At 33.3% G+C, this 18,741-nt stretch overlaps 1 protein-coding gene across 2 annotated transcripts in view; it reads right to left on the bottom strand.

Annotated features, from left to right (window-relative positions):
• Elp4 (elongator acetyltransferase complex subunit 4) overlaps positions 1-18,741 on the bottom strand; it is a 178,827-nt gene that overhangs the window by 130,369 nt on the left and 29,717 nt on the right. For both annotated transcript variants that reach the window (XM_090347951.1, XM_090347952.1), the window contains exons 4-5: positions 15,504-15,623; positions 11,063-11,202 (exon numbers count right to left, since the gene is read on the bottom strand). In XM_090347951.1, the coding sequence (XP_090204077.1) occupies positions 11,063-11,202; positions 15,504-15,623 (260 nt within the window). The remainder of the gene's footprint in view (positions 1-11,062; positions 11,203-15,503; positions 15,624-18,741) is intronic.

Here is an 18,741-nt window from a genome sequence, read left to right on the forward strand (position 1 = left end):
TTCCCTCATCTGTGGATGAACACTTGGGCTAATTCCCTATCTTGGCATTTGTGAATAGTCTTTTAACTTACTAACCTCATTTCCTTTAGATATATGCCCAGAACTAATATTGTTGGATTTAGTAGTTCCATTTTGAAGTTTTAGAGGAGCTTCCACACAATGATTGTACTATTTTATATTGCCACAAACAGTATACAGTATTTCTTTTGTGTGTATATGCTCACTGACACATCTTTTTTCTTCTGACAATAGTACCAAGCACGAGATATATCTTTGTAGTTTCAATAGGAATGGTTAATAATGTTAAACTTATTTTTTCATAGACCCCACTGTCAATGTGTCTTCTTTAGAGAAACATTTATTCAGTTCCTTTGCTAGGTTACATATTTTCTTTTCTTTTCTTCTCTTTTCTTATTTTGTTGGTTATGGGGCTTGAACTCTGGGCCTGGGGCACTGTCCCTGAGCTCTTCAGCACAAGGCTACCATCCTACCCCTGGGCCTGGGTGTTGTCCCTGAGCTCATCAGCTAAAGTCTACCACCCTATCCCAAAAGCCACAATGCCACATCTGGTTTTCTAGTGGTTAAGATAAATCTCATGGACTTTACTGCCTGGGCTGGCTTTGAACCTGATAGTCAGATCTTAGCCTCCTGAGTAGCTAGGATTACAGGCGTGACCCACATCACCCAGCTACATATTTAATTCTTTCTAATAAGTTGCTTAAGTCCATTATAAATTCTTATAAATTGGGTTTTAATCCCAATAAAGACAAAGCTGGGTATGGTGGTGTACAACTGTGCATTTGGGAGGAAGGTTGAAACAATCAATATTGTGAGTTTGAGGTGAGGTTGGGTTACATTGTGAACTCTGGGTTAATCTGAACTACAAAGGGAAATCATCTCTCAAAAAATTAGGAAAAAGCAGACATAAAGCAAATATACCTTAATCTTTTTTATTTAAAATCTACATAAAAATACAATTATCAAATTTTGATTAAGTTCTAAATACTAATTGTGATTAAGTTCTAAATACTAAGTCCCAGTGACTGTAAATAGAGATTCTCTCCTTGAACACTTGTATGTTAAACTTGTCATTTAAAATATGTAAAAATCAACATTAATAAATTCTTTAAAAAAATACAATTATCAGCTTTGTAAGTAATAAAATAAAAAATTCCAACTAAAGGAGTTCTAAGATAAAAATGGGAGAAATCAATACATTTGGGCATATTAATTATGAATATATTTGGATACGTAGGATGAAAATATTTTAGATATCATGTATATAATTTTGACATTAAAATACTGTGTTGTTAGCCACCATACATTATGTGCACTAATATTTCCAAGTTATATATATATTATATATACATAAATACACATATCTTGAAATTTGGCTTTTTCATTAAAATTCTTTAATTTCTAGGATATTTTCTGTGTGTGTGCATATGTATGTATGTATGTATGTATGTATGTATATATGTTTATAAATCTAGTAAGAGGAGTTGGGAAGAAGGAAACCCTGTTGGGATTCTCTCTTTCTCTCTCTTTCTCTCCCTCCCCTCCCCTCTATTCCTTTATCAGTAAGAATTATATATCATTTCCTACATAAGGCCATATAGGATGAGGTCAAATTAATGGACCTCAAGGATATGGAAACAAGGGCTTAATTATGAGTGACTGTTGTTCTTAATGTACTGTTTTTTACTCTTCTCTTGTGCTGTCCTTTGGTTAATCTCATATTGTTACAGTATCTGACTTTGTTACCTGGTGTGTGTGTGTGTGTGTGTGTGTGTGTGTGTTTGTATATATATATATATATATATATATATATATATATATATACATGTATATATATATTTGTTTATTTGAAATAGGAAGGGAAAAAGATTGGGGGGGAGGGAAATGGGGATAAAAACACGAGAAGGGATATCAATGTGTGAGAAATAAGGCACTTTCTATCTGGCGAATATAACTGTAACCCTCTTTACAGTAAAATAAAATTAAATTAAAAAAAGAAATTACAAGTAAAAAAAAAAGAATGATACATCATTTGTGAGTGAAGTTAGGCTCAGAACAGAGAGACAAAGGATATGTGTTTTCTCTCGTGTTTTGAAGTTGGATCCCAAATATAAACATTTGTAAAAACACATAAAGGGGAAAATGCATATATACATGATCAAATTAAGTAAAGTATGGCATACGCAGTGGTGGATTTCCATGGCTAACCTGCTTTGAAAAATGAATAGTTTTATAAAATTAATAGGAGGCTAAAATGAATCTTGCCTAAGGGAGGAAGAGAGGGTTAGGAGAGCGGTGCTGAATAGAGTCATACAGTCTATAAACATACATGAAAATGGGATCACATAACTGAGGGTATGGATAGGGTTTTGATATATGGGAGGGATGATGAGGTGAAACATTGATCAAGATGCACTGTATACAAAATGACATGTTGAGTTGAAACTTCTTTGTATAACTCTTTAAAGACAATGAAAATGATTAAAAATTTACAAAGCTCAAAGAATGATTATTTTCATTAAAATGATTTGCTGCTGGGTTTAGAAAATAATAATTTATGGGGCTGGGAGTTTGGCATAGTGGTAGAGTGCTTGCCTAGCATGCATGAAGACCCGGGTTCGATTCCTTGGTACCACATACTTAGAAAAAGCTGGAAGTGGTGCTAAGGCTCAAGTGGTAGAGCTCTAGCCTTGAGAAAAATCCAAGGACAGTGCTCAGGCCCTGAGCTCAAGCCCAGGACTGGCAAAAAAAAAAAAAAAAAAAAAAAAGAAAGAAAGAAAGAGAGCCTAAAAAAAAATAACTTCTTATAATTTCAATATTGATTTAATTACTTGAGAGAAACACTTGTAAGGGGCAGAAATAAGAAAACCTGTTATTATTCTTAATTAGAAATGATTTAAACTGAAGATGAAGCACTTTTGACATTATTATAAAACCAATGAGAAAATATAATTTGTCTTACCCAAATCTATTTGCATGTATATTTCAGGTATTCACCTATGACAAATACCGAGATACACTTAGAAGGCAGTAGAGACAATATGTGTCCAAATAACTGTACAAATAGCTTGCTCAGCTGAAGTTATATTAGCATATAATTTGCATGTGAGTATAGAGATTGTGAAGTCTATTCACAAGTAATTTTCAAGTTAAAAATTTCATTACTGTTACCCTGAAGGCTGCCATTTACTGATTTTTCTTCTTTGATGCTTTTCACCTAACACTGACTTGAGTCTTTGCCATGGAAACTCAACTAAGACAAGGACAAATGAAGTCTAGGAATGTAGTTAAGGGCAGGAAGGGAGCATGATCAGCAGCAAGCTCTGGGTCATGGCTGATGAAATACTAAGAACATGAAGATGGACTGGTAGATTTTAAATTTAAAAACAATATAATAACCAATTCAATAGGCTCTTAAGGCAATCTGGAACAATCCCATCAAATATTCCTTTTCCTAGATGGCAAATTCACACTTTTCCTGTTTTACTCAGGCCTTCAATAGGTCTTTTCCTCCATCTTCCTCCTCAGCTATGACTTTTTCACTGAGAAAACAGAATCAATTGGGAGAGATATGAGTCATTGTTTATTCATTATAGTTTTAATATTCGTGTCTTCCTCACCACGAAATTCATGTTTGACCAAATAGGGGGTGAAGGTAGGTTGGGGGTGACAAAGTTATGAGAATAAAGGCCTCATAAATGAGATCCTAATAAAGGAGGCGTAAGGGAGTCTGCCTGCCTTTCTACCATGTTTACTGACAGTGACATCAATTTATAAAGAAACTAGGCTCCCATCAAAACCTAATCATGTCAGCACCCTGACTTTGGACTTCCAAGTCTCCAGAACTGTGAGAAATAAACTTCCATAGTTCAAACTACATTAAATGTCATTTTCTTTGTAATAAGTTTCTAGAAATGGTATAATAGTTTAATAGTAACAATGATAATGTATAGTCAAACTTTCACATTCCCAAAATTAATACAAATATCTTTTTCATATCATCTTTATCACTGGACACTCTTACTTTAAATATCTGAAAATTGACAAAGTGTTCCTTTGGTTTCAATTTGCATTTCTTAGTGCAGTAAAGCTTATAAGTTACTAGGGCATTTTCTGTAGGGGACATATTTTTGAAGTAGCCCCACTTGTCTCTTATTACCTTCACAATCCTAACCCAAAGCTACAGTTTAGAATAGTTTCCTCAATATTTTGGGGATTTGTTTGGTATTATTTGTTCTTTAATATCACTATCCTTTCTTTTTACATATTAATAGAAATTATCTTCAATTTTTTTTTCAGCTTAAAGTTCACTACTCACACTTTGTTCACTCTGTCAATCCCTTTAGCTCTACCTTCCAAAACCTAACCTTGTTTGGACCTAGGAACTTTAAGATGTAAGAAATACACATCATCTGAATGACTGCTACCAATATAAACATATAATAATTCTCTAGTCAGTGTACCTTTACAGTCTATGAAACATACATTTTCAGTTTAACCCAAACACCCAAGAGGTAAGTAACCAATTCTTGGTGAGTAAAGATAAGTTACCAATCCAAATAATTAATTCCCCCACTCAAGGTATTCTCCCAGATTTCTTCTATTTTGGCTTCTACTCTGTACCCTATATAGAGCAACTAGATTCCTGCCTAACTCTTTTAACTCATCCTCCACCTAGCTTCTTGTGTCACACTTGTTTCAGCCACAAGAGCCTTTCAAGTCATTGATCAAGACTTGAACTTTTTGTGAAAGCAACATTATTCCTTTTGTAACATATCCATTACTTACTATGGCAAGAACAGTTATTGGACCAGTAGATTTTTTTTCATGATTATTCTAGTCTTATTTTTAATGTTTCTTTCTTTTCTTTTCTTTTTTTGCCAGTCCTGGGCTTGAGCTCAGGGCCTGAGCACTGTCCTTGGACTTTCTCAAGGCTAGAGCTCTACCACTTGAGCCTCAGCACCACTTCTGGCTTTTTTGTATGTATGTGGTACCAAGGAATCAAACCCGGGTCTTCGTGCATGCTAGGCAAGCACTTTAACCACTAGGCCAAACTCCCGGCCCTAATGTTTCTTCTTCAGAAAGGTCTTGCTTGAATACAACTAAAGTATCCCCACTGTCCTCCCACCTGGGAATACCTTTCCAACTTTACTTATCATAATTAATAATTACAATATATATTTGTTTATGTATTTTCACATAATTTTTGTGTGCTTTTGTATTGACTCTAAGATATACATTGACAAAGATAGTGGTTAATTTGTTCACTATGACATAACTACTTACAAGGACAGTTACTTACAACTTACAACTATTAAGCTCATAGATGGTGCTCAGATTCACAGAAAATATTTACATTCAAAAAAAGTGTTAGACACAACCCAGATGCCTCACTACAGACGAATGGATACAAAAAATTTAGTACAGATATACAATGGAATTCTACATAGCCAACAGATAAGATAAAATAATGGCATTCGCTGGGAAGTGGATGAAACTAGAGCAAATCATGCTGAATGAGATAAGTTGAGACCAAAGGAACAAAAGGCACATGGTCTCCTTGATAAGTGGATATTAGATATAAACAGTATAAGAGCGATGACTCAATACCCAAGTACTCCACGTCATTGACATAAATTTGGAGATCTAAACAGACATACAGGTATATGATAGGATATATATTCTATAGATATGCATTGATATATAGATTGACACGTATCTACGACATAAAAAGACTCAGCTTAATTTTAATTATGTTCTTAAATTTATGTGCCGGTGATTGCATATTGAGATTTTTTTCTTGAATACTTGTTTGTAGAACATGACATTTGAAATATGATATAAAAACTATATTAATAAAAATTTAAATAAAATTCTATTTGGTTATCTGAAATTGGATAGGGAATGGGGGAAAACAAGATGAGGGGTGGGGGAGGGGTGGAAGGGAAATGGGGACCAAGACATGTGAAAGTGTATCAATGTATGGGAATTAATGCACCATTTATCTGGCAAATATCATGTAACCCTTCTATTAATTACAATAAAAATATATTAAAAATTTAAATAAAAAGGTATTAGACAAGTGTTTGTTTTATTTATTCAGTAAAGGTTACTACAAATTATAATATTAGAAACATGGAAAATATTCTTGAATTCCATTTATTCCAATCATACTGAGACCAGTGAGATCAGAGAGAAGATTACCAATTAGATTAGGGAAAGCCATTTAAGACTTCAAAGTCTTATAGTATCTGTATTAAGATGTGAGTTTTCTTTGGGCAGAGAAAAAAAGAGAGAGACAATGGGCAATAGTTCCAATATCCCCCTAAAGGACATACACACAATCTTTTACTAGGCCTCATCTTCTAAATGTCTTAAATCATCTATCAGAGCTATGGTCTTAATGTGACCAACTTTTAATACGAAATTCCTCAGCCTTCTAGAATACATTCCAAGATTCCAAATATATGAAGAAAACACCAACAAAGATAGCATGTCATACGCGAAGTGAGGAGTAGAATAATCCACTAAACTCTGTGTACTTGTGAGCCCCTTTAAGAAAAAAGGAAAAAGAGGGCAAACATACAAGCAACTTTTCTTCCTTGATTACAAACAAGGGAAAGATAATGATTCTCTAATTTTCAGATATGGTTTTTCCCACCTAATTACAGTATCTCCAGGTCAGTAGATAAACAAAAATGTTTTTATGAACATGATGCCTTTTAATCAGTTCTGAGATTTTTATTAAATCGCTATGTCCTTCTAAAATGTAGATTATACTACAGTTGTACAGCTATGTGATTTCAGAATTTTTACATATAAGCTGTATTCTATAATTTCTTTCTCATGAGGGTGAACTTTCTATTCATAAATTCTACATATACTGTGTTTCTCTGCTTATCAATCTAAGAAATATGTAATTAACTTTGAAATAAAATATACTCATATAACTCTGCTTTAGTTACTGATCTTACCCCACTAAATCTCTGTGTTATGAACTAAGGCTGTTCTTACTTCAGTTATTGATACATTTGTATATTGATGCATTAATTTACCAACCTATGATTAAAAATCTATGTTGTAGATTCAAGCAATAAGTATATATAAGTAAAGAAAAACTCTTTTCCCACCTATAGGAAAGAAAAAAAATGACACTGTAATTGTGTAAGCATAATGAACAAAAGTAGAGATTGAATGAAGAGTACAACTATACTTGGTCTAAGAAAATACGACATATGGCTTATTGAGGTCCAATGTAAGATGTTAAAATTTGGCAGGAAAAAAATACTGGAATGATTTCTAAAATCTTAAGTATTATTTCTTGTTCTACTATTGATTTTGTCCTATAAATTCTCCTATGGAGAGGACTGATTTTCTTAAGATTCAGCTCATTCAATCTAATCAGTGAAATATTAGCAGAATAAGAAGTTACTAGCTATTTAGTTAGATAAACATGTAAAACTAAAACCTTGAAATTTAAAGAAACATATCAAAATAAATTTATTTTCTTTACTACCAATATAAAAGGTCAATATTTAAGATACAAAGTACCCACAATTAAAAAATATTTGATCAAATAGTGGGTACCTTAGTTGACTCAGGTTCTGCTATGGTTTGGAAATGTCCCTTTCAGAATTCAGGTAAAACCAATGTGACAATATTAAGAAGTAGAGCCTTCAAGAGGTGATTAGAATGTCAGAAATCTTGCCATCTTAATCAGATTAAGGCTTTTATAATCTTGGGAATACTGAGTAGTCTTCAGCAAATGACCAAACCAGTCAGTGTCTTCATCTTGGACTTGTGATCGCATATAAACTTAGTTGTCTCCCAAAGGCCCCACTTCCAAATGGAAGTTAGGGCTCAAACAAATTTCCTCTCTAGTGAGGAAACCAAACTAACCTTGAGAATATCTGCTAGCATTTTGAATTAATATCAAATTAACAAATTTTACTTTTTCTCAAACTCAGCTTCCTTATCTATTACCTTGTGATTCAGATTATCTGATTTATGAGAGTAAAATATCAAAGCTGTCTTGATAATAATATTGTGATACATGTCAAGTTTTTAACCTAGATTTTAATTTGAAAATTTAAACAGTATATATGAACATTTTCCTTAGGCAAGCCTACCAATAATTTAAAATTAATTACTGAAAATTTCAAATGACCTTCAGTTTTACTTACTATAAAAATCTTTACATGTTATCAATAGTGCCTTTAGAAATTATGAAATTATATATTATATCCTCACATATGGTAGTGGCATGCAGATATATCCTGTAGCTTTAATTATAGGAAAAGTATAGACAAGTATGAGGCTTAGCTTTATTGTTTTATAAATGAACCAGTAAAGTTCATTTCAGTGAAATGAGCACATGCTTTTCATAAATTAAAATAAATCTCACATGGTAAAGTACCCATTTTCAAAATTAATTTAATTACATGTTTAAAGTTTAATTACATTTAATTAAGCATTTAAGTTTAATATGAAATAAATGAATTATCAGTTAACTACTATGAAATGAAATACTGCCTTGATAATTAAAATCCATAAATTCTCCTATGCAAAATTGCTAGTTCTCAAAACACACTCAGAAAATATATATTTTAAAGAATGCTAGCCAACATCCTCACAGTCACGCAAAGGACAGCTCAGCTGGCACCCCGCTTAGTGGGTTACAAATTTACTGCCTGAATAAATGGGAAGTTTAGAAATTTGGGTTTGGGTATTACCTAGTATCACTGCAATAGTGGGAAAGTTATTTAGTATATCTGCTCTCAATTCCCTAAAAAATGGAGATAATATTATTTCTCTCAGTGGGTGCTTGGAAAACTTAAATAGGCCAGGGTCAAATGTGTGGAATAAGAAACTCACCTGGTGTAGGTATTTGAATAAAGTTAACTTCTCTCTTCCTTGTAGGATGAAAGAGAATAAAACCCTTATACATTTATCATTAAAATATGTTTTAAATTTCAAAAGTTAACACTCCATTATTTTAAAGATTCATACTTGATATCTTACTTTTGTAGTGCTAGAAACTTATGCATGTTAGGCAAGAAGTTGATTATGAAGGTACACAACTAGCCCAAGTGTTCTATGTACTCCAGAATGGAGGCAGCACCTCCTGAGGCTAACACACAATTCCGAGTCATGGAGAATGAATGTGGAATCTAAGTTCTACCACTTATTATTTGAGAAATGAGGAAAAGCTATTTTGACCAATTTTCCAAGCTTATATGTACATGATACATATAGGTATATGTATATGTATGGCAAAAATTGGGATCAAGTATATCAATAAAATGATTTGAATAATGAGTGATATATGCAGAGTATGGAGTATTTCATCTTTCCTTCACCGCTAAATTTTCACAAGAGGATACTGACTTTCATATAATTTAAGAGATTTGCCTAAGTTTAACAGTAGGATGAACTCAGTATCAGAGCAGATTTTTTTTTTTTTTATTTTTTTTGCCAGTCCTGGGCTTGAGCTCAGGGCCTGAGCACTGTCCTTGGACTTTCTCAAGGCTAGAGCTCTACCATTTGAGCCACAGCACCACTTCCGGCTTTTTTCTATGTATGTGGTACCAAGGAATCGAACCAGGGTCTTCGTGCATGCTAGGCAGGCACTTTAACCACTAGGCCAAACTCCCGGCCCTTTTTTTTTTTTTATTTTTTTTCAGTGTTCTTTTAACACAACATAGTAAACATAAAAAAAATCACAGTAGTGAAGTAAAAAGAGGTATCAAACATTGGTCCAGGTTCTATCTGCTAATAGTTAAAACTCAGATAAATAATTTCTGTAAATTTTAGCAACCATTTTTTTTCTGGAAAACGGGAATACAAACTTTTGTTCAGAGTAAAAGGATTACATGAGATACTCAATATACATGTGGGAGCTACTACTGCTATAATAATATCAAAATAGTCAGTTTTGTTAAGTCCTTAGCCAGATTACAGAACCCACTAATAAAGTGAAAAAAATTCTGAAATAAATACTGTTCACTACATTCTTAGCTATGAACTTGAGAAAAAGACTGTGGATCTTTCATTTTATTTAATTATTTTCTGCCAATGTAATAAATCATTTTCCTCCACTAATAAGTCACTTCCCTTCAAAAATGATTTCATAATGCTAAAGAAAAAACAGGATACAACTTAATCCTTTGCTTACTACCGTATGAATCCACAATAAATATTCTTAATGTTTTATAAATTAATATATAGCTCTGTAATTTTTGGAGCTCTAATTAATATTATAAACAAGTTGAGTTATTTTAATATTTAAAGCTGTTTGTTGTAAAATATAAAATCTAAATTCTCTGGACATCTAAAATTATATAGATGGTTCTATTTACAACATAACTAAAATCAGAAATCCTTAATAAATAAAATACAAAATATTTGTACATACTTGCTTACATTTTGATATAGCTCTTGAAAAAGAAGTATTACTTTATGTCATTTCTATATTATTATCATTAATAAGCATTTATTAGTTATTTACTTGCAGTTTGAGCTGAAAGGTCCTGAATTAGAAATATTTCACATTTTCTTGAAAATAAAAACAGCAGAAATTGTATCCCACTTGGTTATTCTCTCTCTCTCTCCTTTTTTTTTTCCCTTTTTTGTGGGTCATGGAGCTTGAACTCGGCCTGGGTATTGTCCCTGAGCTCTTCAGCTCAAGGCTACCACCCTACCCTTGAGCCAAGCCCCACTTCCCATTTTTTCTAGAGGTTTATTGGTGATAAGAGTCTCAGGTCTTTTTGTGCCTGGGCTGGCTTTGAATCTTGATCCTCAGATCTTAGCCTCCTCAGTAGCTATGATTACAGGTGTGAGCCACTGTGCCCTGGCTTCTCTCCCTTTCTCTCTCAAGCTCTCTCTCTTTTTCTTTCTATACAATATTCATATATATATATATATAAAATGAATCTATCTTTATATATGTATATCCTTAGATATACATTTCTTTGAAAAATGTTTTAAAATTAATTTTATTAATAGCTAAACTCAGAATTTGCTACTATATGTGTAATTAACTTACCAGAGTTCTACTTTAAGGGCCGAAGACACTTTTTCTGGAAGAAAAAATCCATGCCACTTTGAAGCCTCAAGTAGTTTTTCAGATATCTTTTTTGATGCATCATAATAATGACCAAATCTTGAAGATGACACAGGTCCAACCTGATAAATTAAACCATATTGGTTATTAAAATGTTATTTTAACTACAATTTATTTGTTGTACACCAGGGAAATAGTGGAATATTTAAATATTTTAATATTTATAGGGAAAAAGTAAATTTCAAAGAATATAATAACTTTTATTATTTAAACTATGTACAGTTCAAAATTAAACTTTTCACTTCATATTTTTCTTCACTACTACTGGTTCCTAAGTTTATAAAAATTTGATACCTTTTACTTTTTGTAAACTATGCTGTATACATCTCCAACTTAAAAAAGTAATATGTATATAACTATACATATATAAATAACTCTGAATTTTAATGACAAATTAAATGTGCAGTAGCTAAGAACTAATGAAAAAACTTCAGTCAAATTACTTTGGTTAGTGGTCCAAAAATAAACCAAGTATTTCAATATAATAAACTAAGCCTCATTGAAAAATTAAATGCTAACACAATTTTATACACATGTATGCATACACACATGTTCAATATTCCTTACAAAGTTAAAATTAAAGTTATATGATAAAGCATACATTACTCTAGACAGAAACAAAGCACATGTTAAAGTATGAGTATGTTAATAATCTATGTGAGTTTGATCTAATATGTCTGACAAATTATCCTTCTTGTGGGAAATTAACTATCAAATAGTAAATATCTACTAATTATTTTATTGCTTTGGATGGATTCTGGGCTGATTTCACTGAACACACTAGAAATCACTGTCTTTTTGTTCTCTCTCCTGCCCCCTCCCCAGTCTCTTCCTTACACACACACACACACACACACACATTCTTGCTTTCTTTCTCACTCTCATTCTCACTTTATGTTGAACTGTTAACAAATTCCACCTAGCAAAAGCTTCTGGTAAAAGTCCTGATCCTATCTTACATCATTTACATTGTCTTGAATATTACAAAACAGGCAATTTTGAGAGCACTCAAAAAACTAGAAAATCTTCACAAATATGAGAACTGTATATGATCTTTATCTTACATTTTACTAAGTGATTATTTTTAGATAAGAAACACAATTTTGCCTAACGTTTAAGATCAGTGATTCAGATTAAGTTAAATGTGTAAAGACATCAAATTATACAGCAACATGAAATAAAAAATGTTTAATTCTAACTGGAACATTTGTCTCAGTCTGTGGCTCTGACATTTTCTTTCTAAATAAAATGCCTGTTCATGCTTCCATAAGCTACTGCTTATTTTCATTAATGAAAGACATCAGTTAGCTTCAATCTAACTTTTTCAATACAATAATCGTATGTACAGAATTGTGGCTCTCAAAATATTGACAAATAAATTATAGGACATTAAATGTCTCTTAAAATAGGGTGCAAAGTTTTAGATGTAAAGTTATTAGTCTAAAGCAATTTAAACAAGGTCTGTTCTTTGGCTTATAATCTATTCTTTATCCGGATTATAGTTCAGAATGTTTTCACTGCAATCTCTGCTAGAGCTCATCTTTTTATTGTGTAAGACCAAGCCCCCTTAATGTTTTTGAAAGGCCTTGACTAACTGAACTTTGATCTGATGTCTTCATTGAGAAAAACACCAGGTTGCCCATTTCGGATGCAAATCCCTCTAAGGCCCAATAGAATTTAGTAAAGACAGCAAAAAAGAAAAAAAAAAAACCCAGAAGTTTTCAGGATCCTCTTTGAGAATCCAGGGGCACACTGGTGTCCCTAATCCATGCAGTAGCATGGATTAAGGTAGGTGATAACCTTTCCTGATTCAAAAGAATAAGCAGAGTGCCTACAAACTGGGTGGAGACTTGGATTTGGCTATAATAAAACACCATGCAATAAAAGCTTGGTCTATGTCAGAAGCCTCTGAAAAGGCTTCAATGTACCAAATTCCCAGGCCTAGTAGGGAAGCTTGCAAAAGCCTACCTGAATCAAATAAGCATGAATAATCTATTTTAGCAGACTTACCCTGGGGAGAGAGAGAGAAGAAAAAAAAAGAAAAAGAGACTTTTCATTTCTTTTAAGTTTGAGTTAAATTTATCAGCAAACTGAAAGTTCTCAAAGTCCTATGCACTCAGAAAACATTGAATTGTAAAGAAGCTAGGAATGCCTTTTAGGTTCTTGTTTCTACTAATGTTTCCAAACAATGTTATATCATAAAAATTTCACATTTCAGACAAATTAAGGCAGAAAATTGATTTCATACTGTGAGTTTACATAAAAAATAATTCATTAAAATGTAAAAATAAAATTGGAAGCTTTTCTCAATTCCTATTATTCAAAATTTATATTAGATATTACCACTAAGATATTTACAAGTACATATAAAATTTTATTATTGATTAAAGAAAATAATGCATTCAGTAAATAAGAAAACAAATATGTTACTAAAGGACAAAAATATATTCCAAGGCCGGGAGTTTGGCCTAGTGGTTAAAGTGCTTGCCTAGCATTCATGAAGACCCAGGTTCGATTCCTCGGTACCACATACATAGAAAAAAGCCGGAAGTGGTGCTGAGGCTCAAGTGGTAGAGCTCTAGCCTTGAGAAAGTCCAAGGACAGTGCTCAGGCCCTGAGCTCAAGCCCAGGACTGGCAAAAAAAAAAAAAAAAAAAATATATATATATATATATATTCCAAGTTTTCCCCCCTCACCTAATAGTTTTCTAAATATTAAAATCTTTTGTGGCTTAGAACTGTAAAACCAATTCTGAAGTATTTCTTTAAAAATGACACTAAATTATAAGTAACTATTCATAAAAAGTATTAATTTTATGAAATCAGATGTTTTTATATTATAATATCATAAATAACTAGTCAGTTTACAGTTAACTACTTTTTAGCTTTGTCATATGTGGATGAGAGTAGAATGGATATAAAAATTCACTATGCTAAAAGGAAATGAATTCTGATTGGGGTCAGGAAAAAATAGCTACAAGACAATATTACACCTTACATCTAGTAGTGTAAAAAGAAATTTTTAAGAAAAGAACTGTACCACAGAATGTAAAGAAGACATTTTCTTAAAACTGTTATCATTTCTTACGTCTCAGTATGGCATAACAGAAAGTTACCCAGTTCCTAAATCACTTTGAGTCTCAGTTCAATCACTAGACATTTAGATAGGGGAGGTTACCAACTAGCTGAGTTACAACATGTGATCACTGAAAATGTATAGGAATGAAAATAATAATTCTAAATAACTACTACTCATATTAAATGTAGGAACCATAACAGGTTGAAAAAAGCTTGATTATATCACTTTATCACTTACTCTGGCTTTTACCCGTGGAATAAAGAATTCTATATAGGAATTACAGGAGAAATAAAATAATGTATTTTTGTAAGAAAAAATCTAATTTGACAGATAAGGCAGTACGTGCGTGCGTGCGTGTGTGTGTATGTGTGTGTATTTGTGCCTCTGTATGTGTGAATGTACATTATATATATACACATACAAACATATGTGTAAAGTTATAATAAATCTCATTCAGCTTGATTAGCATATACTAGTAAAATACCAATCTGCCATACTTTTATTTGTAAGAAAAGCATCACTTGGGCTGGTCCTAGTGTTAGAAGCCTAGCATGCATGAAGCCTGAGTTTGATTCCTTAGTACCACATACACAGAATAAGCTTATGGCTCAAAATGTTAGAATGTTAGTCTTTAGAAAGCCCAAGGACAGTGCCCAGGCTCTGAGTTCAAGCCCTAGGACTGGCAAAGAAAGAAAGAAAGAAAGAGAGAGAGAAAGAGAGAGAGAGAGACAGAGACAGAGACAGAGACAGAGAGAGAGAGACAGAGAGAGAGAGAGGGAGGGAGGGAGGGAGGGAGGGAGGGAGAGAGAGGGAGAGAGGAAAGAAAGAAAAAAGAAAGAAAGAAAGAAAAAAGAAAGAAAGAAAGAAAGAAAGAAAGAAAGAAAGAAAGAAAGAAAGAAAGAAAAGAAAGATGAAAGGGGCCAGGAGTTTGGCCTAGTGGCAGAGTGCTTGCCTAGCATGCATAAAGACCCGGGTTCGATTCCTCGGTACCACATATTTAGAAAAAGCTGGAAGTGGAACTAAGGCTCAAGTGGTAGAGCTCTAGCCTTGAGAAAAGTCCAAGGACAGTGCTCAGGCCCTGAGCTTAAGCCCAGGACTGGCAAAAAAAAAAAAAAAAAAGAAAGAAGAAAGACATCAGTTGTATCACATAATCTACAAATGAGCTGCTTAGGCTAATGAATATACCTCATACTACATTCAAAACAATAACAGAGGCACTACAAGAGGTTGTATAAAATAGAAAGAAATTCATTTGCAAATTTTAGGAGTTTGTATATTGGTTTACCTCCATCTTGGGCAACAATTGGTACCGCCAAGCTATCTTCATCTTCATATTATTTTCCGCCATTTTATGACATACATCTGGAATTTTTGATTTGTCATCAAGTAATGGTGCAGGAAGTTCCTAAGGAAACAAATGACACATTATTGAGCATCTGTGATAAAAAGGAAATTTCTTAAATCTTGATGTCAGCAAAAGTACGTAATTCTGCACTTTATAAAAAACTTATCCCGGGGCTGGGAGTTTCTAGTAGTAGAGTGCTTGCAAAAAATAAATACAAAAATAAAAACAAAAGGCAAACAAAAAAACTATGCCTTAGTATTAATCCATAATATAGTTACCTATACAACAAAAGAAAGGGTGATATCAAACATGAAGTTTAATGCTTCAGCAATGAATTCAAATTTAAAAAGATTTTAATTTCTATACTTACAGAAACAGTTATGGAGTCTTCTCCCATTTTTTTTTCTTTTGCCAGCCTTGGGGCTTGAACTCAGGGCCTGGGTACTGTCCTTCGACTCTCTCAAGGCTATCTCTCTACCACTTGAGCCATAGCATATCTTCCAGCTTTTCCTGTGTATACATGGGGTACTGAGGAATCAAACCCAGGGCTTAATGCATGCTAGGCAGGCACTCTATCATCAGGCCACACTACGGCCCTTTTCTCCCATTTTTATGTGAGGAGCTGAAAATGTTTCCTTGTTTTTTCTATTTCTTCCTATATTACCGTGTTATAATAAAATACATCCTAGTAAAAACTTTCACCTTTTGGAAACTGCTTTTTTTTTTTTTAACACCTGAAGTAGTTTTCATGTGCAGTGAAAGAACTAGGGATTTTAGGAGGAAACTGGGAAGATGATGGAAGCCCCAAACCAGGATCAGTGACCAAAATTTGTGTACTAACCAAAAGCTGAATGTCACAAGGAAACTGGGCCAAATTCCCTACCTTAATTGACTTTCTTGGGATATCTTTCGAAACAGAGCTTCATGATTATTAGTGTTGACCATACCACAAAGATCAAAAGATTCCCTGCTCTTCTAGTTTATAGTAAAAGCATAAATGATGTCTTCTGGTCTCATTGTCAGTTTGTCAATCAAAATGTTTTGTTAACTGAATTTCCAACATCACCTCCTAAATCAGATAGGAAAATGACTTTTTGGTTCTCCCTGTGACTCTCTATAATCCCCCCACCCCATTTTTTCTTGACAGTCTTGAGGCTTGAACTGAGGGCTTGAGCACTGTCCTTGGGCTTTTTCAAGGCTAGCATGATCTACCACTCTAGGCAAGCACTCTACCACTGGGCCATATTCCTGGCCCTCACTACACCCTTTTTTTTTAATTGAAAGATTTTATTAACACTGATTTTTTAGATCATGTTTCAAATGTCATGTTTAACAAACAAGTATTCAAGAAAGGAATCTCTATATGCAATATAAATGGCATAATATGGCATATAAATTTTAGAACATAATTAAAATTAAGCTAAAAGTCTGTATATTATAGATACATATCAATCTATATAGTATAACATATCTATAGAGTATATATTCCATCATAGATTTTTTTATGTCTATGTAGTTATATTTATACCTCCAAGATCATGTCAATGACCTTGAGTACCAGAATATGGAGTCATCGCTCTTGTATTGTCTGGATCTAATATTCACATATCAAGGAGACCATGTGCCTTTTGTTCCTTTGGTCTTGACTTATCTCACTCAACATGATTTACTCTAGTTTGATCCACTTCCCAGCAAATACCATTATTTTTTTCTTGTCTGTTGGCTATGTAGAATGCCATTTTTTGTATCCGCTCATCTGTAATAGGGCATATGGGTTGTTTTCATCGCTTGGCTATTGTGAATTGTGCAGTGATGAACATGGACGTGCAGGTGTCCTTATCATAACCTGGGTTATGACGCTCAGGGCAGATACCCAAGAGTGGTATGGCTGGATCATAGGACAGGTCTATTTTTAGTTTTTTGAGAAACCTCCAGACTGCCTTCCAGAGTGGTTGTAACTAGTTTACATTCCCACTAGCAGTACAGTAGGGTTCCTCTTTCTCCACATCCCTGCAAGCATTTGTTGTTGACTGAGTTCAGAATATTGGCCATTCTGATTGGGATAAGGTGGTATCTTAGGGTTGTTTTTATTTGCATTTCCTTTATGACCATGGATGATGAGCATTTTCTCATACATTTCTTTTTTACATTTGTACTGTATTTTATTTATATGAATAGAAGGGTTACAGTTACAGGTAGTGGGTGTATTATGTCTCCAATCTTGATACCTTCTCAACTTTTTCATCTCCATTTCCTTCCCTCTACCACCTCCCAATCATCTTGTTTTCCCCTTTCCCTATTTCAAATAAACAAATAAATGTATATATAATATACAAGGTAACAAAGTCAGATACAGTAACTACATGAGATTAACCATAAGGGAGAAAAAAGAGAAAAGAAATATCTTCATATAATACATTAAGAACAATAATCACAAAGATAAACCCCTTGTTTCCATATCCTAGAGTTCATTTCATTTAGTCTCATCCTGTATGACCATATATACATAGATTTGGAACTATTTCTCATACATTTCTTTGCCATTTTAACCTCTTTTTTTTTTTTTTTTTTTTTGGCCAGTCAGGGCCTAGGCACTGTCCTTAGGCTTTCTCAAAGCTACGGCTCTACCACTTGAGCCACATCACCATTTCTGGCTTTTTTCTATGTATGTGGTACCGAAGAATCAAACCCAGGTCCTCGTGCATGCTAGGCAAGCACTCTACTGCTAGGCTAAACTCCCAGACCCTATTCTTTCTTTTGATTAGTCTCTCTTTAGTTCCCTTGCCCATTTAGTGATTGATTTATTGGGTTTGGGGGGGGGGATTAGTTTCTTGATTTCCCTGTAGATATTGGATATAAAGCATTTGTCTGATATATTATTAGTAAATATGTTGAACCAGATTGTTGTGTGTCTTTCTACTTTAGTAGCTATGCCTTTGTCTGTGCAGAAACTTTTTATTTTTAGGTAGTCTCATTTGTCCAGTCTCTCTCCAATCTATATCCTTTTTAAGATCAAAAGAAACCAACATCATCAGAGTGAAACTCAAGCAAGATACACAGATGAAGAAGAGACAGGGAAACTGAACTACGTTTAACAAATATGAAGAGTGCCAAATTTAAGCAGTAGTACCAGGAAGTTAAAATAAAGGTCAGAGAGACATAATGTCCTCCTTTAAAG

Source organism: Megascapheus bottae, chromosome 16 (genome assembly GCF_031878675.1).
Source record: "Megascapheus bottae isolate mThoBot1 chromosome 16, mThoBot2.hap1, whole genome shotgun sequence".
Taxonomy (NCBI): Eukaryota; Metazoa; Chordata; class Mammalia; order Rodentia; family Geomyidae; genus Megascapheus; species Megascapheus bottae.